Here is a 24,197-nt window from a genome sequence, read left to right as displayed (position 1 = left end):
TTTTCCCTTGCTCGATACTTTGTACATTGTAGATACTCAATAATAAATATTTGGTCAATGAATGACTATTCCAAGGTTATAGGACCAAGAGAAAAATTAAGTTCCAATGTCATTCCTAGTCTTAAACTAAGTTCCAACTTGAAGATCAATAAAACATATAAGATATACCTATATTATATATACACACAGTAGACAGAAGCATATGATTTTAGAAATAGAAAATGAGCCCTTTTAGAATTGTGAGGGCTAAAAATAAGTCAAATCATCTTTCACTCTTCATATATTGCTAAGTATAAGTTACAAAATTCAAGATTTAGAAAAGTTGAATATATATTAACTTTAGTATAGTATATATAATATAGTTAAAATTAGTATATTACTCTTTATAAATGATATCATTCACATCATAACTTGTTATCATAACACATGCATGAGTCAAAAATTTTGTCTCTGAGATTTCTCAGAGCTGTAGACTCTACAGCCAACAGTCTTCTATGTGTTCTTAGATGGCTCAAAGGCACTTCCAATTCAACATATCCAAAACTGAACTGATGATCTACCTCTACGAAACGAATTGGTTCTTTCCCAACATTGCTCTACTCCAAGTCTTTGTCACTGATTACTGTTTGTTTTACTTCTTGACTCTGAGAGTCAAAAGTGACTCCATTCTCTTCTCTACATTTCTACTGCCACCAATTTGGTGCTATCTTCATTTCTTTCCATAAGTACATACTGCACTTGTCTCTATTTACATCCACTATTGTCTCCCTCCAGTCAGTTTTCTACAGCATAGTCAGTCAAGGTGATCTTCTCAATAGGGAAATCAGATGTCTTTATATTAGTGGATCTTTTCTCATGCTTTTCTGGCTGTTTGGACCATTTCCCTAATCTGTTTGTTAAACCTTGTTTACTTTTTTCTTCATCCTTCAAGTAGCAACTTATATCATTATATAACATTCCTACTTTGTACCTACCCTAGTTCTAATTATATGTCTTAAATGTGTATTGATATGATTGATTTTATTTGGTCAGTATCTGTCCATCTATCCTCTTTACTTACCTGGAGGTTTATTCGGGGCACTGATTGCTTTTCTTTTGCCAGTGATTGTATATTGAGCACGTACCACACAGCAAGCACTCCATAAATATTGAATGAATGTATGAAGCTGCTATATGACCTGGTCTATTAAATAATTGGGTTAGGCATGAATTATTACTGAATTTATATTTTCCTTTTGTCTCTTTTCTAGAAATTATACTTTTACTGGATTTCAGTTTAATTCAGTGTTTATACAGTCTCTTAATTTCTCCTTTGTTTACCTATTTGCAGTTGTTCCACTCATAGTGGCAAGACACAGTGATGGTTATGAAAAGTCAGCAGGTGGTAAAATGTTTGATAAAGATGCTCTGGAGGAAGTTTTAGAAAGTGCTAGTGAAATAGGAAGTGATGAAGAATCTGAAAATGGAATTACAAGCATTGGCAGAGATTCAGCTGATGATGATGACAATGATGAAAGTGAAAATGACGAGGAAGAGGAGAATGAAAGTGATGTTAGTGAGGATGATGATGAAAGTGACAGTGGCCCTGATCTTGCAAGAGGTAAAGGAAATATAGAAACTAGCTCTGAAGATGAAGAAGATATGGCAGATCTACTTCCAGAGGAATCTGGTTTTGAGCATGCTTGGAGAGAACTAGATAAAGATGCTCCTCGGGGTGATGAGGTAATCTTTTGAATAAATGAGATCATTTGTGAAGACACAAGTAGTTTTTATGGACAGTACTGATGTCATTAAATTAACTGGGAAAAACTTTATTGCTAAAGAATACTTTTGATGTCGATTCTGATTAAAATCTCTTGATATGGAATATATATAAGTTTGATGTCTGTTCAAGGAAATTAGAAAGTTCTACATAAATAATTAAAAATCACATGAAATTTTTAGAGAGTAACTTGAATTCAGATCCTATTGCACCTATTAGAAATGCTGCAGGGTACCATACTCAACTTCCTTCTTTATGGATCAGTGGCAAAATAGCTTAACAGACTTGGTAGTTAAAAAATCAGCTGATCATGATTCAAGAACTGCCAAGTAAGAAGAAGTACTTTCTGCTGACGTTTTACTATTGTGTTATCTAACCTTCTCTTTTACATCTTGAAACTCCTTAGATAAATATTACATTGATGATTTCAGAATTTGGGAAAAAGAAGGCATTGCAGTTTTAGTATCTTTATTTTGCACACATTGGGAATGACAGATTATGTAATATAAAATTTTTCTCATTTTAGATTACACATCGATTAGCAGTTTGCAACATGGACTGGGATAGATTAAAAGCAAAAGATTTGCTTGCTCTGTTCAATTCATTTAAACCTAAAGGAGGTGTTATATTCTCTGTAAAGGTGAGAATTGATTTCATTTTGAAATAAATATGTATAAGCATTTTAAGTTCACTTTCATTTTTTTTGTCAGTTTTTCTTTTAAAGAAAATAATTTATCTGGAAATTGTTTAGTACAGTTTGGTGTGAACCTGATGTAACAGATATAATAAAGGAAAGGAAGAGTAAAAGTATTATTGATGGGCTATATGATTATAAATTTAAAAACCTAAATAAATCAATAGGGAAGTTATTATAAGTTGAGTAAAGGGACAGGATATAAGATAAATATTTCAGAAATGAATTGCATTCCTTTTTTACCAGCATTATCCAATTAAGAAAATATACTATTCTTATTAGCATCAAAAACATGTAAAATCCTTGGGAATTACCTTAGACACATGACCTATATGATGTAAATTATAACACTGGATAAATTTGAAAGATTTAAATTTTGAGATACCATATTTTTAGAGTGCCAGCATTGTGATTAAGAATTCCAGGCTTTGCAGTATGACAGACCTATGTTCAAATCTTTTTTTTTTTTTAATTTGTTTGTTGTTTTTTGGGGATTGGGGTTCAAATGTTGATTCTGATAAATGCTATGTGACCTTGGACACTTTATTAATCTCTCAAATGTTTTCTCATCTGACAAGTAGATATAACAACAGTACTTTGTAGTGTAGTTACAAGGATTGAATGAAAAAGATCTCACACTGAGTATTTAGTACAGTACCTAAAGCAGCTCTAAATAATTATGTTTGATTATTTAAAGATGTTGTACAGTTTTAGTATAGCTTCAATCATAATTTAGTTCAAATGAAAGTTAAGGGAAAGGATACCAGTAATCACCTAAAAGAATAAAGAAGTAAAGATGACTAATGCATTTTTGAGATACCATAACAGTATAAAAGTTATAATATCAGTTATAATATATATACCAATATAATATATTATATATAATATAATATACCAGTTATAATATCTAAACATTTTATAATGCTATGAGAATTAACAGTTGTGGGTAAAAATAAGGAGACAAATTAATAGAATGGCATAGATAAAAATAAGAGTTTAAATGATGAGTTAAATCATGGTATTGAGATAAGTCTTTGTGTAGAGAAGTTAGTTCAGATCCCCACGTCATAAAAGGCCAAAATAAACTCCAGATGAAGTAAAGGAAAAAAATTAGAAATCCAGCCACAAAAATAGAATTGTGTTTTTGTTAAATCTTGTGTTTCAGGATATTGAGAGTAGAAACTTCTAGATTTAGAAAAGAGAAAAAAAAAACAAAGACTCAACAGATGTCATTATATATGCATTTTAAAATTCTACATCAAAACCTAGTATATGCAACTCAAAGTACTAAAAGAAACTCAGATCCCCTAATTGATAAATTGCATATTTCACACATTTTCCAAAAAAAGTATTAGTTAAATGTATATTAAGCTCAGTAGTGTCAGACAATGCAAACTAATATAATTATATTTCTTGACTCTCAAAAGTAGCCAAGATATAAAAGTACCAAATCTTAGTAAGGATGAATCCTTTTTCTTATACCCAGGACTATATCTAATCTACATGATAAGATTGTCAGCAGTTCCTTTCTATTGGGTTGGCCAAAAAGTACATTTAGTTTTTTTGTGTGTGAAATAAAGGACACATTTTTCATTTTCACCTATAACCTTATTGATTTGGATATTTTTAGTATGTCGGCCATCTCCCACTATTGGCTTCTAGTGGGTAGCAGCCAGGGGTGCTGCTTAACATCTTTGAATGCATAAGACAGCTCAACAGCAAAGAATTATTTGGTCAATATTACCAGAAAGCTTTGCAAACCACTTTTGATACGTCCAATCAGTCACAGCACCTTCTCTATACACTGCACAAATCTTTGTGTTTCAATTGCATTTTTACCTTTCTTGAAATGTTAAAGGATAATACACCAAAAATGTTGTCTATCTTCTTCCATCTTTAATATTAAAATGGCTGCACAAAAAATTCACCAGTTTTAATAAGTTTTTTTAAAAATGCATGATGATATTACAGCTGTCACAATACAGCCTTAACAAAGTTGTTTGGAATGAAGTTAATGACAACTAAGCACTACTAGAACCATTATACAGAAAAAACTAAATGAACCTTTTGCCCAACCCAATATCAAAAGGAATGTCTTTAAGGAAAGCATTGAATAAATGATATGATTTAGAGATTAGGTGGGTATTACAAAATTGTTTTTCTTCATTATGTTTTATATATTTCTTTAATAATTTTTGTGTATTTTATGTAAACTAGTTAATCCAGTCATTTTTCATGTGTGCATTTGCATTGAGTTCCTTGAACTTAGAATCTTGTTTTGTTCTTAATTTTTCCCTTGGAACCCTGAACCATCTTGTCCCAGTTGATGTATGGAGATGTTCTATTTTTGTTCCCAAGTCCCACATCTGTTACTCTCCAGCCAGAGTGACTATTTAGAAGGAGATTCCTCAGGATGCTTTAGCTTCCTATAGAAGGTTTGGAAGTAAAGTCATCCTTGCTGTTTTCATTTGCAACTTAAAGTTACTGACCTTGACAGGTCTGGATATTGACAGAAAAGGAAACTATTAATTACATTTATCTTAATTTTTCTGTGTTGAAAGTTACCTTGACAGGTCTATATGTTGAAAGAAAAGGAAAATATTAATTACATTTATCTTAATTTTTCTATGTTTAGATATATCCTTCAGAGTTTGGAAAGGAGAGGATGAAGGAAGAGCAAGTTCAAGGACCAGTAGAATTATTAAGTATTCCTGAAGATGCCCCTGAAAAGGACTGGTATTAAATCACTATAGATAATAAAACTAAGTCTTTTAAGTTCATGTTAGTAATTCAGAATTCTAGTCACTTTAAAAGGTAGAACTAAAGTTACACATGCCATTCAAAGTTAAAACAGCTTGGAGAGTAGATTAAAGTCTGTCAGAAGTAGCACACTATTCCAACAGTATTTTGTGTGTATATTTCTATTTCTGTATTCATGAAAATAATTATTACCTTTTTTTGTGGGATGTTGCTTTCCATATAAGTGGCATTGAAACTATTTGCATTCAAATTACATAACTTGTCTAATTAAGTATTAAATACAAAAGTAGAGTGATAAGTTCATTGCCACGACAAAGTGAAATAGAAAAAAATTCAGGCAGTTCTTAAACCACTAGGTGGAGCTAAATGTGCACTTAATAAAGATGGTGGTTAAATACTGTAATATTGATGGCAGAAGAGAAAAGATGAAGACCCTCAAAGAATATGTAGTAGTTAAGTGAAATTAAATTTATAATGATTTAGACTTGACAACACAATTTCTTCATAACTATTTCTAATGCTTTCCTACTATATTTTATAATATAGTACTTGTCCATCAGTTTTTCTTGAGAAGGGTATGCATGGTACCAAAATTAACACATACACAAAATAAGTGATTAAGAATTAAAGTCATAGGTAAGCATATGTAATTCTTATACCCTCCTTTTCTAGCTATCAAATTCCAAACAAAATACCTATTTTGTACATTGTCAAAATAGTAAATTGAACTAAAGTGTTTAACATTCATAAAGGCAAAGTCATAAAGGAAGAACGGATTGGTGTGGAAGTTGTCATATATTTTTCTCTAAATAATTGCATTTATTTTTTGAAGGGAGATAGGTGTGTGTGTTTTTGTATAAGTAATCTTAATGATTTTTTTCCCTTCTTAGGACCTCTAGAGAAAAACTGAGAGATTATCAATTTAAACGACTGAAGTATTATTATGCAGTAGTAGACTGTGATTCTACTGAAACAGCCGCTAAAATTTATGAGGATTGTGATGGACTGGAATTCGAAAGTAGTTGTTCATTTGTAGACCTAAGGTAATCCATTGTGTGTTTACCAATTTAATCTCGTAGTAAACGTGATTACAAGAAACAAAATATTAGAACTGGTAGTGTGCTATGCTTTCTTATATTCTAAAAGAGGATTTTTTGCTTTTGGATGAACTCTGTCTCTTGGAATATCACCCTTAAGAAAGAAAACTGGAATGAGAAAATGATAAAGTATTTTGTATGAGCCACCCCACATTCATATCCTTTCAAACATGTTTTTAAGATGATGGGTTATATGTAGTGATACTACTTTGCAACTGTCTTTTAGAACTAGGAACTAGGTGAATTGCTTTTATTTTAAAATAACAACATGGGGGGGCAAAGGAATTTGCTAATAAACTGGTACCTCAAAATCTGTGCTATCCAATACAGTAGCCACTAGTATATCTGGCTATTTAAATTTATTTAACTAAAAATTTTAAAGTACTTGCTGACAGGGGAGATTCCATGATTACAGAGGTAGTTTTCCCAGTGCAGGGCTTATCCATTGCAATTAGGATGTGCTGACCCTTGTAATTTCCCCAAATGTGGGAAACCTGACCGCATAATTTGTGAGTAGAAACCACTTCTTTGTATGCACGTTTGTTAGAGGCTTTGTTTTCAAAATGAAATGTTTTGGGGAAAAATGCATCAATTCATAGTCACTATGGCTTTCATACTTCAAAGGCATTCCAACTGGTAGAAAAATACAAATAAAAATTTTGTTTGGTATACAAACAAAAATTGATATTTTGGGGTAAGACTTTAGTGTGCTTAAATATATAGCAAGAAGGTCGTATCTCGTGAGGTACCTGTTTCCTTCTCTTTTCTGTTAACGATTTCCATAGGAGATGCTTGTTTTGAATGTTTACATAGCAGTTATCAAACATTTGTTAGAATGTCATACTCTGATTATTGTAAATTGATGTTAATATACTCTTTTCAGGATTATTCTGTTCTTTCTGTTTTCCTTTTTTGGACATTTCCATGCAGTGTTAGAATAAGCTCTGGCAGTGCCTAGAAAATCAGATCAATGACCATGGAAAAATTTACATTCACTGTTTTATTTTGTCATATATAAAAGAAAATTGAGTTTTCTACTGCATTCCTGTGATGTAGGGAAGCCTTTTCACATCTGCCCCAAAATGTAAAAGCATGCATGTTAGTAAGTTAAATATATTAATCTCAAAAACAAATGTATTTGTTTTTCTTCTACTGAGTGTGTTCAAAAGTATAGCTGGAAGAGGATGTTATGTAGATATAATGAACCTTAATCACCCTTTCTTCCCCCAAAAATCATTTTTGATGGAATATACCACATATGCTTTTCTTGAGAAATTAAAATCTATGTAAGCTACAAAAGCTGAATATAGTAACCATGGATTATTTCTGCTTCCCCAGCACCTCCAATTCCTTCTTGGCCTAATGCCTAAGAATTGTCTAACAATTATAATGGCTAATTTACATTTAACAGCTATCTATTTGTGGGGAAAAAAATTTAAGATTAGATTGTTAGGATTTTTTAGTCTTGAAGATTTAGCTTAAGCTTTTCCATATTTTCAGTAACACCTCATGTGTATGATACTTTATTTTCAGAAAACTTAACCATTAATAATTCTGTTTGATCTTTAGAATATTATATAGTAGTCCAGTGACTACACTAACAGGAGTCTATCTAGGTCTTTTGTAACATGAGGGGTCCATGTATGTTTACACCTGACTCATGTTAGCTAACTCCTAACACAGGGTTTCTACCTACACAAGTTCACTTATATTTAGTAGAATTACAGATTTATAGCTTATGAATTGCAGAAATTTTGTGCCAAGGTTATTTCTAACATTGTTTGCCTCATCTACATGTGTGTTCTATAGAAACTTTTATATGGTATGTGTGTATAAACTACAACTAATTAGAAGAGAATATAAGCTGCGGTTGTTTATTACTACAGCATATGTTTAAATAAATTTGTTTGTTTCTTAGGTTTATACCAGATGATACTACTTTTGATGATGAGCCCAAGGACGTAGCTTCAGAAGTGGATTTAACAGCATATAAACCAAAATATTTCACATCTTCTGCAATGGGAACATCAACGGTATTTCTTAACTTAAAAAAATGTGTATCTGGACTTTATTTTAAGAAAAGACTTTGTGTACTATTTACTATAACATATTTAGAAATGGACAATATTCAAAAGTTTAATTCACAAGTACAAATAAAATGAGACACAAGCGTATTTGCATTCTTATCTACTACATCTGTTTGAACCCATTTACAGATTTGTGTTATGCTTTTAAGCCTGAGTCAGTTACCTGCAAATGTTTATTTTTTCTCTTCTCCCTTTCCATACATTTTTAATCAACTAGATTCTTTAATAAGTAATATGCTAGTTATTAACAGTTTAGGGAATAATGGGAAAGAGGTAGTGGGAAGATAACTACAAATTCCAGTTAAGACAAAACTAATCAAAATTTAAAATAGGAACACATTTTTTCTATAGGTAGTATCCAAAATTATAAGAATAATTACAGAAGAATAACTTAGGACTACTATATACCACATTAATGCTGAATAACCCATAGTCAAAAGATTTCTATCGAATTAGTTTATTATTCTGCTACATGCCATTTCCTTTCTCCCTACCTCACCCCTCCTCCTTGCCTCCCATTAACTTTCTGTCCACAGCTAGACTCTGCATCAGCAATGCAGTCTTCCCACTACCTTTCTTGTGACACCATTGTTCTCTTCTGAGGATGGTCTGGTGGCAGAGAGAGGGACTTCTGTATCTTTCACATGCATGCTGTGGTGGGCACTGTGTGGCCTTCATTAGTTACCGAGTATACTAAAATTCTGCCATTACTTATAAGTGAAGTCTAAAAGATCCACTCACTGCTGGGGAGTCAAGAGAGGTAGAGGAGAGTATGGAGGAATAAGTGTTGACAGAGACTTGACTTGGGGTGGTAAACACACACAGATTCTTTAGTAAGTAATATGTTGTGGACTTATGCACCTGAAACCTGTATATTTTGTTAACCAATGTCATCCCAATAAATTCAATAAAAAGGAAAAAAGATTTTAAAAAATAAAAGTAGAGACAAAAAAGGAAAAATTAAAACATTAAAGATCAAAGATTCAGTCACATAAAATGAAGTCATGTTATTTTTAAAACTAAAAAAGGACCAGGGCAAGCCTGTCTAGCCAGCCAGTCTAGAGTTCCTAGGGTCTGGCCGTATTATCCGTATCTGTACCAGTTCCAGCAGTGGTTTTGTGGTCATCAGCTCAAGCTTAATTATCAAAATAGGGATAATTCTGAATCCTGTGGCTAGTTAGAACCAAGACAATGGCAGCTCTTTTAAAGATCAGATTCCTTGGTTTATTAGTGCTCAATTTGTTGTCCTGATCTGGGGAGATTACCTGAGGAGGGGGAAAAACAAGGATGTAGTACCCACCCTGTGATGATAATAAACCTCTAATAGAACCCTTTTGGGGAACAGGGGTTGTGTACAGGACAGAAGCCAGTCACCAGGCCCATCATGTTATCGATGAATTCCTATATCATGGGGTTTACTGTACTTCAGTCAATAGATGCCTTAATCATCAGTGATTCTTAATCTTTTTTGCAAAATAGACCCCACTGAGATTGTGTTGAAAGCTTCATCAGCAGATGTCACTGAGTTTGTTGACCTGAACTACCTAGAACTCCAGGTTAAAAAATTACTTTCACTGACTCTTAATAATGCTAACTTCACTAGTGCATTTTTGAAATTTCTTTTCACTGCAATAATTCAAATACTAATGAATTTTTACCTCCATTAATGGAGTACCTTAAATGTAGCAGAGAATTAGGCAGTGGGAGATACAAGTTAATTGAAATGATTGTTTCCACAAATAGAATACTTTTTACTAAGTGTGTCATTTATCTGTTCTAGCATATCTTAACCTTTTTAGCTTACAGTTAACATAAAAGTGATAAATAATCCTTTAACAAGTTTGGATGGCTGACATTTTCATTTATATTTATTGTTTTTTCTTTTTCATTGGTGAAAGGTGGAGATCACTTGGGATGAGACCGATCATGAAAGAATCACAACACTCAACAGGAAGTTTAAAAAGGAAGAACTTCTGGACATGGATTTTCAAGCTTATTTAGCTTCCTCTAGTGAAGATGAAGAAGAGATAGAAGATGGGCTGCAAGGTACTTGTTAATCTTCTGGTGTTCTACATTTGTAAACATTTAAATGCCTAAGCTAGATTTGTTAATGGAAATATGCTTTTGTAGCAGCTTAAAAGGGAATACCAAACTAAGTCTTAAGCTGTCCGCAAAGCATACTTCCATGTATTTTGTACACCTTATAGTAATTGAAATTATTAAAAAAATATTTCCTTAGCCTGAATTTCTTTATCCATAAGCATTTCCTTCAAAACTTGGACGTAACCAAAAAAGCCTGGCCTCGTAGACTTGTCATGGTTCACATAGTTGTGCAATATCTTAACAAACCAGTACAATGCTTTACTGCCACCCTTTTTTAAAACTAAGAACTTCTTTTCGATTGATTGAATATTTTTTACATTCCACTTTTCTCCTCAACTGGTTTAGAAAGTAGACTTTCTATTTATTTAGCAATTGTCCTAGAAATTATGACTTATAACCTTATGTTAGAAAAATCTAATGATAACTAATTTTTTACCGTCCTCCATAATATAAGAAATCTTAAAACAACTTTCATATTGTCTTATGTATAGTAATCCTAACTTTTTTCCACAGTCCCAAAGGACATTAATATTATGGTTTTTATACTTTAAGTTTACCCACATTTTCCCCACTTCTTTTCCTCTGTATTCTTTTCTAAATCTTTTACTTTTGAGATTATTTTCATTCTGCCTTAAGTAAATCCTTGATAATTTCCAGGAGTATCTGCTGGTGTCAAACTCTCGAGTTTTAGTTTAATTTAAAAATGTATTTTTTCCTTCACTTGTGAAGATATTTTCACCAGTAAAGAATTCTAGGTGGACATTCCTTTCCAACTGTAGGTAACTTTTGAGAAGTCAGACTATCAGATTAACTTTTTAAGTCTTTTGAAGGTTGTCTGGATTTTATTTCTTTGACTGTCTTTAAAGTTTTCTCTTTCTCTTTGTCCTTCTGCAGTTTTACTGTGAGCTAAAGTAAATTTTATTTTTTATGCTTGGAGTTTGTTGCATTTCTTGACTTTGTGGCATGGTATTTTTTATCAGTTTTGGAATATTATCCATTATTTATTGAGATATTTCTTTTTCCCTCTCCTTCTGAGACTCCAATTAAATATATGTTAGATCTTTTCAATGTAACCACCATGTTTCTATTCTCCTTTTTTTTTATTGTCTTTTTGTGCTGCATTCTGGATATTTTCTTCTGACTTGTTTTTCAGTTCACTAATTATTTTTTCAGCAGTGTTAAAAATGCTGATAGACCTATGCATTGAATTCTTAATTTTGGTTATTGTATTTTTTTACTTGTAACAGTCCTATTTGGTTATTTTTCAAATCAACAATATCTTTTTCTCATTATAGGTCCTTTTAACATGTTTATTTTTATAAACAGAGTGAGCATGTTTTTGTAATCTGTATCTGATAATTTCAGTATTTCAGATGTTTTGGGGTTGATTTCTGTTACTTTATAAGATAGTTCTCTTGTTTACTTGCACGCCTGGTTAATTATGTGCTGCTTTGATATCTGAGGTGAGAGTATGTCACCAGAGAGAACCTTCATTTACTCTGGTCATTCTGGGACCGCATTACTACATTTTAATGCTTGAGATTCCCTGGACTTCATGAGTGATGCAAGTCTTCATGAGGACTGGTTTACTTCTGGTCGACCCTTGCTTGCCCTGAGAATATACTCCTATGGGTCCCTGCTTACTGTAGGGGTACTAGTTGAAATCACCTCTTGTATGGTCTTTAACTTTTGTCTTCTTGGCATTACCAGGCTGCCCAAACTGTAGTTAGTCCCAAAGGTGTTTCTTTTATGGATCAGTAAATACTCAGGTTAAGAAATGTCTTCAACTCTGGGATCATCTCTTTGGTACTCCAATCTCCTTGATATGGACTTTATTATTCTTCACTAACTTGTCAGTTTTAAAAGGTTTTTAAAAACCCCCTTGAAGTTTTTAAAAAGATACTTTAAATGTTTAATCCAACTTGATGTCCTCAGTGAAAGGGTTGGTCTGAAGTATCTAACTCCCCATTAATGGAAGCAGAAACTCTTAAATTACCTATATCTTTATTTTAAAAGTTTTTTGATGATTGAAATGATTAGTAGTATATTTTTAAAATATATATGCTTTGTGCTTAAAATAACACATATTTTAAAAATAGATTCAAAACACCCTTTTTTCCTATACTGAATCAAGCCCTGTTTGGGAATTTGGTTGCTCGATTATAATTTCTGATCAGTTTTGGTTTGATACTATCTCCCTGATCTCTTCACATCCTTATTATTCTTATCAAATAGAATTCCCAATCATGCAAAATTATGAGTAAGGGATTTGGTGCTGACAGCAAAAGGAAGAACCATAAATGTTAAACACAGACATAAAATATCTGTTCTAAAATAGCAGGAATAAATATTCTTTTATTTGTAGCTTAACATATTCATAGCTGTCCTTTTGGCTTTCCTTTTACATTTGTATGACTTTTGTACCCTAAGCATGAAATTAAATCCTAAAATGCTCTTTTAGTATTATCATAGGCCCATTAAACCTTAACTTTGTTAAGAAAGAGATACTGTGATTGGGCTATCACCATTCCTTTTAGACTAATGAAGATACTGCTTCATTTTTGTGTTTCGTAAAGTACTGCTCTTGCTCTGTGTTCCACAAATGGAATGGAAAGTACAGTGCTGAGCTTTCTACCTCATATATGTATTTTTACTTCTAAAACTTTAAGGATTAATGATGACTTTTTGTTTGAAATACATTAATTCATTATGTTTTTTAAAGCATGCATTTTACTTTAGTATTTTAATTGATTGCAAGCTTACTTTAATCTGTAATTTCGTACTTCTGTTAGATACAATAGTGTATTTGAATGCCTTAGAGTTACTAGATGTTCCTGATGTTATTTATAAAAGATCATAGCAGGGCTTCTTACTTTTACAATTAATTTTTTCACTCACTATATAATGTTAAAGCTTTCACAGAGCATTGTCCTTGAATTGGAAAAAAACAGACCTACGTGAATTATCCCACATTTTAGGGTTTCAGAAAGTAAATTTTAGTACTGGAAAAAATCAATTTAAAGTAGGCCATCAGAGACTTACCACTAAAATTTCAACCTGGAAGGAGCTTGCTTCTAATTATGTTTTCAGAAGTAAGCTTTTAATAGAAAGAAATACATTGCCATTTTGTTAATGTGTTCCTGATGTTTTATCCATTGAATTACGGGATACATGACAGAATTCCATCCAACGTTATTATTGTGGCACAAAGCACAAACAGGAAAAAAATGAATTTCAGCTGTTTGAGTGAAAATGTAAAAGTGTGATAGGATGGAAAGAATGTCCTGGACTATTTTTTATTCATTTAGAGAAAAAAAAACTGTAAAAACATTTACTTAACCAATCTTTTTTCCATATCACCTTTTTGAAGATGCAAGGACAATCTGTCAACATTGTTGTTTCATAGCTAAATGCTTAACAATGTGGGACATTTTTAGTTACCATTTAGCCGTAGCTCATAAAAGAGAGGGTCTTCTTTTTGCTACTTACAAATTTTTCTTTACTGGGACATTTAAGTCAATTCAGTAAGTCTGTATGTTTTGCACTAAAACCCAGGTTTGGTTTTTTTTTAAAGATTTTATTTATTTATTTTTAGACAGGGAAGGGAGAGAGAAACATCAATGTGCGGTTCCTGGGGGCCATGGCCTGCAACCTAGGCATGTGCCCTGACTGGGAATCGAACCTGCGATGCCTGGTTCGCAGCCCGCGCTCAATCCACTGAGCTACGCCAGCCAGGGCAAAACCCAGGTTTTTAATTTATGGCTTTGCCTTGGAGAATTACAGTGGAAATATAGAGCAAACAAACTTTTCATGTATTCGTTTTCTTTGGTATTTGTTGCCCATGAATTTAATACTGTTCTTCTGTATTCTAATTACTTTTATAAAATCAGGAAATGGAAATGTGAATATTTTTTCCAGAGGGAAATTAACTGAATGAACTTCTAACTTATTCATTTTTATTAATGTATTCATGAGATCCTGAGAATAAGTACACTTGATCACCATCAAATGGAAGGGACTTAATTATTTTTTGTTTTGGATTACAAACAACTTTCTTTACCTGTCTCTTCAGCATGAACAGCTGAATCCATCTTTCAAATGCATCCCAACAATATTTTGCCTCTATTGATAAAAACATTTTAAAGCATTTGGTGGTTGGTGGAAAACATAAAAAGGGATAAAAACATCATCCCTGCTGTCTTGCTTATAGGGAACAGAATTATTTTTAAATATGAATTTTAATAAAAGGAGATTTCCCAAGTGTACTGCTATGACAGTGCTAATTTATATTGCAACTGATTTTTATTGTAAACAAGACCTAAGTTTTTGGCTCAATTCATTTAATATTAAGAAGTTTTAGTTGGATTTTGATATGCTGTTACACAATAGGTCTGGAAGCATCTTTCAGGAGGGTGCTGGATTGACTGAGATTTAAACACTGGAGTTAGACATGAATTATTCCTGTGTATTAAAGAATTTTTTTTTGTTAGGTGATGATGAAGTCACTGTAGAAGAAGATGGGAAAACAAAAAAAAGTCAGAGAGATGAGGAAGAACAAATTGCTAAATATAGGCAACTCTTGCAGATTATTCAAGAAAAAGAAAAGAAAACCAAAGAAAATGATATGGAAATGGAAATTAAGTGGGTTCCAGGTAAGAACTAGATACTAACTGTTGATTTGTTTTTCTTCATTTTAGCATGTTGAGAGCATTTTGGATGGGACAGAAAAGAAGATTGACTTGTCTTTGGATATATAAACTTTAATAATCTAATTTTCCAGGAATGTTTTGGGGGAGGAAGTTAACATGGTATTTGTATATGTCATTTAATTCTGTTTTTTAGGGACTAGTGTTTTGACTTTTGCCCGCTTATTCTGTTTCTTTGATTTACTAACTACAAATTATTTCTGTTCATTTATGAAGGTAAACCTTTCTTTGATTCCAGTATTCTCAGGATATAGAAACTTGAATCTAGTACCATGTGTTCTAAAGTCATTAAACTTTTTTCAAAATATGTAACTCATAAATGGACATTTCACCTATAACCCCTATTATACCTTAATTAGTGAGGTTTCACTAATACAAAATGTATAATGATTAGTTTTTTATCTCAGTTTTGCTCAGTTTTTATCTCAGAATAGTCAAAAAGTATAGCATAGTAAGTGATTTTTATAACTGCCTTGAACTGTTCTGTTTTACAGAAATGCAGTACTATTTAAAAGTATGTCACAGCTAAAGAAAGATGAAAAACTAGGATAAATGAGGATTGTTTTCTAGTGTATATGGTTTTTCCCCAATCTTTGGCAAATTAGCATGTACCTTTGCAAACAATATTGATTTTGCAGATTACTGCTTTTTACATATATGTATTATCTTTTAAAGGTAAGTATAACTTTGACATGGATTTAGTTCTTTCAGCCTCTAGATTAAAGAATACTAACTACTATTAACACTTAAAAAAGTAGTTAATACTAACTACTCTTAATACTATCCACTTTTAAAACAAATAGACTGTGTCATAACTATTTGTTTTAAATGTTTGGCCTTTGCAGGAAGTGATGATAAGAAAAAAATGAAGTTTGGTAGCGTTATCATGTGAACTATGGTTGAGAGGACTCAGTTAAGTTAGCCTGAAAAGCCAAAAAAGTAACTTAATAGTCATTTTCAAGTACTTGTAGGATGAATATGTAAATAAAGATTTAATTTTTCTTATTATCTCAGAAGTCAGTGCTTTTGCGAATAGATAAAAGAATGATGAAGTAAAGTTGCTTTCAAAGTAACATAAAGAGGAATTCTCTATATTGTCAGAACTATCCAGCAAAAGAGCACAAAGGCGGCTTTAAGGGTTCAAGCACCCTTTGTTAGGAAGTCTGACAGTAGGTAATACAGCCATACTATTTGGGGATGTTTGTGAAGAAATTTTTTATTTGAGGCCCTTGACTTTTTATTATAAGAAATGTGGAATTCTATCTTTTAAGTCAAATATGTTGTAATTATAGCTTAATTCTAATCTTAGAATGAACTTATTGAATGAATATAATTTAAATGAATGTATTTTTAATTGAGGTATTCATTTCTCTCTTACAAAGATTTAAAGTTAACTTGATTGGGAAGTTTTATAGTAAATATTTCGGAGTTATACTGAGTGGACCATATCTAATCTTTGTTTTTATTAATACAGTTATGTAATGCAAATACCAAAAAGTGATACATTTATGTTTCTAACTGGAAATTTTAAGCAATAATTTTACTAGGATAAATCTCACTTGGTCATGATGTATTATGATTTGTATATATTTCTAGACTCGGTTTAGTAGTGTTTTGTTAAAGATTTTGTACTTGTGTTAATGAGGACCATTTGTCTACAGGTTTCATTTCCTGCAGTGTTGTTGGTTTTTGATATTGGGGTAATGCTAACCTCATGAAATGAATTAAGAACTGTTCCCTCTTCTGTTTAACAGTACATTTTTATCTTGGCCCTTTTGTTTGTGGATGTAATATTAATATCATAAAATATTTTGAAATGTAAAAAATATATGTAATTCTATTACCCTAAATCACCTGCCTAGTGATTAGATTGTGGTTTAATTGATCATCTCTCTGTTGTTGAATATTTAATCATATTTCTGGTCTTTCACCAAAGTAGAACTATGGCATTGAAATGAAATGTGACCTAAGGCCGTTAATGATTCCAAACCCACAAATATCAGTACTTTTCTTAGCTCTCTTCACTTTTATTACCAGCCAAACAATTGGCTTGCTATTTTAGGGATTTTTTACTTTTAAAAACAATTTTTAACAAAGACACTTTTCTTTTTTTTCCCCCATTTTAGAAATGTCTCCAAGCTTGGAGAACTAGTAGAGACCACAAGGAGAAGCTAATGCTGGCAGTCAGGCTTACTTACTCATTAGTTATGTGATTTCCTCACACACATAGCAACTTTACATATGCTGTGGATCAACCTGTGGTTCTCTCACAAGCTGTTAAAACTACCAGTGTCAAAACCCAAATTTTAAATCCCAGATGCCAATCATCTAGGATGTTATAAATAATCCATAGCTTTTTCCATATTTTCAAATATTTTCATAGGATAGCTTCCCAGAAATGGAATTGGATTATACTAGCTTATAATGCCTTCAACAATGAGTAAAAGTGCCAGTTCTATGGAATTATCGTCAACATTGTATATATATATTTTTTACTGTTAGTTCATGGGGGAGAATTGATGATCTAGAATATAATGCATTTTTAAGTCTTTTACTGTATTTTTTAAGGCCCCAGATGGGGTATGGTTGTTACCTATGAATCCTTGGCACATACATGCATGCAGCGATGTTTGTAAATGTAAAGGTATTTTATGTTAGACATGTTAAATGAGATAAATGAGTTAATCTTAATAGAATGTCAGTTTACTTATTTGGAAAGTGGGACTAAAAATACCTTTTGTGCTTAATTTGGATACTTACAAAGGTACCTTATAAGCTACAGAGTATGATTCACATCAATTGTGTATTTCATTGGATTTTTGTCTTAAGAAAAATGTGTTCCCAGTAATAATTACCCTGAACCTCAGGACTTTTATGATGTTTTACTTCAGTAAACCACACAGTGGCAGTATGAGATTATACTGTGTCTTTCATTGGTTTTTCTGTGGTTTGAATTTCTAAAATATTAAGCTCTTCAGAAAAATAAGTACTCTTAATCACTAATACTTGCTGGAGTATAGTTTGTTGCTTTGTTTTTAAAAGGAATTTTAGTTTAGACTATTTAAATTTCCTATCTTTTTACATTTGGTTATACAGTATAGTAACAGCAGGACTGCATTCCTTAGGGGAAATATTAAGGGAGGCAGGTAACAGGTACATGGGTGTAACAACTAGAATAAACTGTTCTTTCTATTGATAGTCTAGTTCCTTATGGAAATATGATAATACAACCTTATTAATTGGGACTATAAATAAGTAAAAATGTTGAATTACTCGATTTTTAAAGAAAGTCATAATTCGTTATTTTGACGTATGCAGAGTAGTATTTTCCATCTCAGTGTGTTTCAAAAAAGGTATCCTTCCTGACTCACTTTGATGAGAAAAGAAGGTGTTGCATGTAATAGCTTAATGGGCCTTTATCACGAATGTGCCTCATTAGGGAATTTTTAATATATACATAAATGATGCACAGTTTTATCTCACATATACTAAATTACCTCCCCTAGAGGAATAGTTCAGTTTATGTAATATTTTTTGTTGCAAATAGTGCAAGCTGTATATAAATAATATATTTAAAATTTAATCTATATGAACACATAATATTTATTTGTTTATAATCTTAAAAGAGATTAGATATGATAAAATCCTTTTTTTTCCTAGTTACCTCTGATTTGATATACACTTGTGAAAGGATAGCTGGTCTTTTTTTTATTCAACATTCTACAGTACCCCACCTTGCCTTCAAATAATTATTGAGCACCTACTATATGCCAGAAACTATTCTGGACTACTTATGTGAATAAAATATACAAATCCTTGACCTTATAAATCCTGTATTCTGGTGAAGAGGAAGATAGATGAGTCTCTAGTAAGAAAAATACATGAGCAGAGACTAAAGGAAGTAGAGGTCAGGGAGTGTGTGCCATGCAGGGAAAAGTATATGAGTGAGTGAGTAAAGGAGAGAACAATCTATAGGTCATAGAGGTAACATGGGGCTAGATCCTGAAGGCCTTGTAGCCCATTTTAAAGGGTCAAAGTTGTTCTCTGAGTGAGATGAGAAGCTTTTAGAGTGTTTGAGATGATGAGTGATAAGATCTGACTTTTTTTCAGTTTTACTGAGATGTAATTTACATACATCACTGTATAAAAGTTTAAGTTAGACAGCATAATGCTTTGACTTACACTGTGATGTGCTTGCTGTAGTAAGTTTAATTAGCATCCATCATCTCATAGATTCAGTAAGAAGAGAATCTGACTTATTCTTAACAATATCAAAGGCTGCTATCTTGAGACTAAATTAAAATGGGATGCAAGAACAAAGGGAGATTAGTCAGGAGGCTGTTGCAATAGTCCTGAGATAATGAAGATTGTGGGTGGAACAGGTTTGCGAGGGAACCTCAAAATTTTTTTTTTGGTCAAATGTTAAGTTTAAGATGCCTATTAGATATTGAAATAGAGACACCAAGGAGGCAGATACACAGTTTAAAGTTCAGGGAAAAGGTCAGGACTGGAGATATAAATTTGGGAATCTTCATTATACAAATCTCTGAAAGTGAAGAATGTCATGGGAGTGATTATAGGTAAGAATGAATAAAGATTCAAAGCAGATCCCTGGAGCACTCCAGCATTTAGAGGTTGAGTAGGTAAACAAGGATCACCTAAAAGCATCTGGGAAGAAGCTACTAGAAAAGCAAGAGGAAATTTAGGGTTGTGGTGATATCTAGACAGCCAAGTGAAGAAGGCATTTCAGTGAGAAATTGGTCAATAACATTGACACTAAGAATGAACATTGAATTTAGCAATGTAGAGATCATAAGTGTTACTGAACAGTTTGGTGGAAAGGGGATGAGAATGATACGGGTTCAAGAGAGAATGGGAGCCCTGGTTGGCGTAGCTCAGTGGATTGAGCACGGGCTGGGAACCAAAGTGTCCCAGGTTCGATTCCCAGCCAGGGTACATTCCTGGGTTGCAGGCCATAACCCCCAGCAACCGCACATTGATGTTTCTCTCTCATTCTCTCTCTCTCTCTCTTTCTCACTCTCTCTCTCCCCCTTTCTCTCCCTAAAAATAAGTAAATAAAAATAAAAATCTTTAAAAAAAATTTAAAAAAAAGAGAGAGAGCATGGGGAGTGAAATTAAAGACAGCAAGTACAGATAAGTCCTTTTTCTGAGATACTTGACTGTTAGGAAGTTATAGGCATCATGATGCTTCACCCCTAAAAAATACTTCATTGTGTAACTTCCAAAAACATGAAAGACATTCTTCTACATGAACACAATGTCATGATCACATCAGGAGAATTTAATATTGATAAAATAATAGATTTCTCACTAATTCCAAAATATGTTTTGTAATTCTTTCCTGATGTCTATAGGAGTTGGCTTATAGAATACCCAACAATCTGGATTTGTCTGATTGTTTCCTCGCAATTCAGATAAAAACTTTTTGCCAGAATTCTCCATAAATGATATTGTATACTTCCCATTGCCTCATATCAGGAGGCACATAATGTCCATTTGTTCAATTATTTGTGCTGTAAACTCTGCTCACTCAGTTAAGGTAATGTTCAACTGATTTTTTCATTGTAAAGGCACATTTTTTTCTTTATAATGATACTGGTTGGTGGGATGTGTGAATATCCTGTTTCCCAACATTTTACCTGGTTAGTCTTCATTGGTGATTGCCTGCTTGAGTCTGTTGTATTGTTAGTTTTGAAATGCTGATTTTGTACTTATATAATTCCTTCTACATTTATTAGCTAGCATGTCTAACTAATGCTAGTAGAGTTCCCTCTAGCCAGTAGAGCTCCCTCCCCACTCTTTTTTTAAAGTTATTATGGACTCATGGATTGACAGATCTTGAGTTTTTCTAAAATGGGTCGCAGGGGAATAGGAAGGAAACTGAAGGGGGTGTGAAATCAAGAGGGCATATTTCTTTAATATGGGAAAAATAATGACATGCTATATGCTTCTTGGAATGCTCCACCAGAGACAGGAAAAAAAAAAATGATGCAGAAAACTGCATTCTGAAATAAGCAGAAGGAATTGAAATATTTGCACAACTGGAAGAATTAGCCTTTGGTAGATGTGAGTAACATTCATCTACTGTAACGGGGAGAAGTCAAACACTATGATCACAGAGGGTAATGGGTAGAAATGGTGGTGGGAGCTTATGGTACTCTTCTATTTACTTGTATTTTCTTAGTGAAATAGGAAGTAAGATCATCAGCTAGAGTAGGAATAAGGGAGGTGATGAGGGTTTGAAAAAAATAATTGATGAAATAGTGCCTAAGAGGGTGGCAAAGAGGGAAACAATAGTATTGCTGAACAACACTAAGGCTGTACTTAAAATTCATGGTCATGTAAAGTAAGAACACATATTGTATGTTTTCTTTGGCACATTTATGGTGTAATGAAAGCATGGAGTAAGGGGACCTCTGGATTAAGCCAGAGTAGAATTTTTGTCAGCCAAGTATGACCAAGCAAGAGAGGGGCCAGGGAATGATTGTAATAATGGACCATGGTATCTGTGTTGGGTTAGGAGGGAAATGAGGGTATGCTGAGAGCAAGGGATGGGGAAAAAGTGAGAGGGTTGCTGGATTGCAGGTCCCTATGAGACAGAAGAATTGTTAGTGTTGACTTACTGGAGAGAATAAAATGGAAAGACTGGAGATAGTGGCTGAAGAGTAGGATACAAATTAAGATTATGGGGAGAATACAATTTTTAGTAATGATATGTTCTAGTTATGATTCTGGCAATGAATTTCTGAGATAAGGTGGAGTATAGAAGAAGTTAGTAAACTGAGGACCAGAGTGTTGGAAGGGTCATCATCTGTGTGAATATTGAAATCACCAAGAATTTTGGGAGAATTAGTATTGGAGAGAGCAGCAGTGAGCCAAAGCTCAGTAAATGAGGGGAGTGACTACAGTCATTGGATATCTGCAATAAAGAGGTACTGTAGGTGGTATAGTCTGGTAACGTGATATTCAAAGTTCCGGGCTTTCAGAAAGGAGGGCCAGCCAGTAGACTGGAGGTGGCAGTGAGTAGCAAGAAGGATGGACTTTTGGAGAGAAGAATTCACACCCAGCGTTGTGGATACTACTCATTCAAAGGAGGCCTGGAGGCCAGAGAAGAAGCAGGCACTTAACTTGCTATCTCACTCTGCAAGAATAGTCCTTTCTTGACTCCCACTTTTTGAGAGAGGAGGTGGGGGTGCAGCTCTTCCTTGCTCTACTTAACAGCAATGTATTATTTATTCTTTATGCAGAAATAAAATATTTTGAATCAGTGCATTCATTTTACTAGGCAGCACAATTTTAAATGGAAAATCTGAACTTAAAATAATCTAAAAGAATTTGCAGTTTGCTTCGTATTTTGCTAATGGGGAGGAAACGAGTTTATAATGCCCTGTCATAACTTGTACACAGCTAGTTCAGTGGCTAGAATTGTAAAACTTAGGTTTACACTTCTTCCTTGAATCATCTTTAATAGGTTAACTGTAAGGGCTTTGTAATGTAACAAGGTGAAACACCCACCAAGAAATTTTTTGGAATCACTTGTGGAATGTGTACTAAAAAACTGTTAAGCAGCTAGGGTTATCTAAAAACATTGCTAGCACATTTTCTCCATAGAGTTGCTAGTAAATTTCTCACAATTTCCTGGATTAAAGAATATTTTCTCTCATTAATACTAAGATTTAATTTAGAACAAGTTTTTCCAAGACTTTTTTAAAAAAGATCTAAAGAAAAAACAGGATATCTTTATACTAGTAATTTCAGAAAGTGCTGAAATTCCTATACTTAGAAAGTTTCAGGTTAATTTGTCTGCTGTTTTAGAATCCAAATTACATACGTAAATCAATAAGGGATTCTGGTTGTAAGCACCTAGGATGATTCTGTTCATGTAGTCTTTCCCTCTCTGGACATGTATCACATTAGTTGTACTGTTTGCACCTATAGCCACTATTTCCAGACTGTAGTACTTTTTTTACTTTGCCTTAGATTTATAGTCTGCCTGAAGTCAGTTCAAGAAGAAAGTGTGTTTCATGTATTGTTTCCCACAGCCCACAGCTATGCTGATTTGTTTGAAGTTGTGAATTCTTTGGTCTTGAAAGCAGAATTTTTGCTATTCTATTTGAGGTTGTCCTACATCATTATTCTGTATACTAACAGCCTCATTAGGAAACTCAGTTTTCTTACACTTGTTCCATATGTTATTGTGACAGAATTGACTCACACTACTTAACTTTTAGCAGTTTTGTTATTGCTATTGTTTTATCCCCAAACTGGAAAGTCTTAAAACCCCAAATTTACTACCTTAACACATTTATTTTTCCCCCAGTTTTTTCATTGTGTTAAAATACATGTAACAAAATTTACCATCTTAACCATTTTTAGTATGCAGTATTAGGTATAGGTGTATGCATATTGTTATGCAACCATCACCACCATCCATTTCTAGAACTCTTTCATCTTTTGAAAACTGAATCTCTATGTCCACTAAACAATAATTTTTTAAAAGATTTTATTTGTTTATTTTTAGAGAGAGGAGAAGGGAGGGAGAAAGAGAGGGAAAGAAACATCAGTGTGTGCTAGGCTCTTACATGCCCCCTACTGGGGACCTGACCCACAACACAGGCATGTGCCCTGCCTGGGAATCAAACCGGTGACTCTTTGGTTCCCAGGCCCCCTCACAATCCACTGAGCTACACTAGCCAGGGTAAACAATAACTCTTTATTTTCCTTCCACCAAACCCCTGGCAACCACTATTCCGTGATTTTGACTAAGTACCTCATGTAAGTGGAATCATACAGTGTCTTTTATGATCGGCTTATTTCAGTTAGTAAAATGCCCTCAAGATTTATCCATGTTATAGCATGTCCGAATTTCCCTCCTTTCCAAGGCTGAATAATATTGCATTATTTATTTACCATATTCCACTTACCAATTCAGCCATTGATGGATTGCTTTCATGTTATTAACATTCT

General features: G+C 33.1%; 1 protein-coding gene and 1 non-coding gene across 2 annotated transcripts in view; both read left to right on the top strand.

The window, feature by feature from the left end:
* The window catches only part of ESF1 (ESF1 nucleolar pre-rRNA processing protein homolog), a 67,896-nt gene that overhangs the window by 5,366 nt on the left and 38,333 nt on the right, over nucleotides 1–24,197 (top strand). The window contains exons 3-9 of the mRNA XM_045833678.1: nucleotides 1,331–1,722; nucleotides 2,289–2,402; nucleotides 5,092–5,192; nucleotides 6,107–6,259; nucleotides 8,232–8,346; nucleotides 10,299–10,446; nucleotides 14,994–15,155. Coding sequence (XP_045689634.1) covers nucleotides 1,331–1,722; nucleotides 2,289–2,402; nucleotides 5,092–5,192; nucleotides 6,107–6,259; nucleotides 8,232–8,346; nucleotides 10,299–10,446; nucleotides 14,994–15,155 — 1,185 coding nt within the window. The remainder of the gene's footprint in view (nucleotides 1–1,330; nucleotides 1,723–2,288; nucleotides 2,403–5,091; nucleotides 5,193–6,106; nucleotides 6,260–8,231; nucleotides 8,347–10,298; nucleotides 10,447–14,993; nucleotides 15,156–24,197) is intronic.
* On the top strand, nucleotides 6,695–6,856 carry LOC123815427. The gene has a single exon (XR_006785091.1). It is a non-coding gene; the product is annotated as a U1 spliceosomal RNA (small nuclear RNA).

Source organism: Phyllostomus hastatus, unplaced genomic scaffold (assembly GCF_019186645.2).
Source record: "Phyllostomus hastatus isolate PE091 unplaced genomic scaffold, TTU_PhHast_1.1 phas_contig_17, whole genome shotgun sequence".
Taxonomy (NCBI): Eukaryota; Metazoa; Chordata; class Mammalia; order Chiroptera; family Phyllostomidae; genus Phyllostomus; species Phyllostomus hastatus.
The sequence above is the reverse complement of the archived record's forward strand: the minus strand, read 5'-3'. Positions and strand labels throughout refer to the sequence as shown.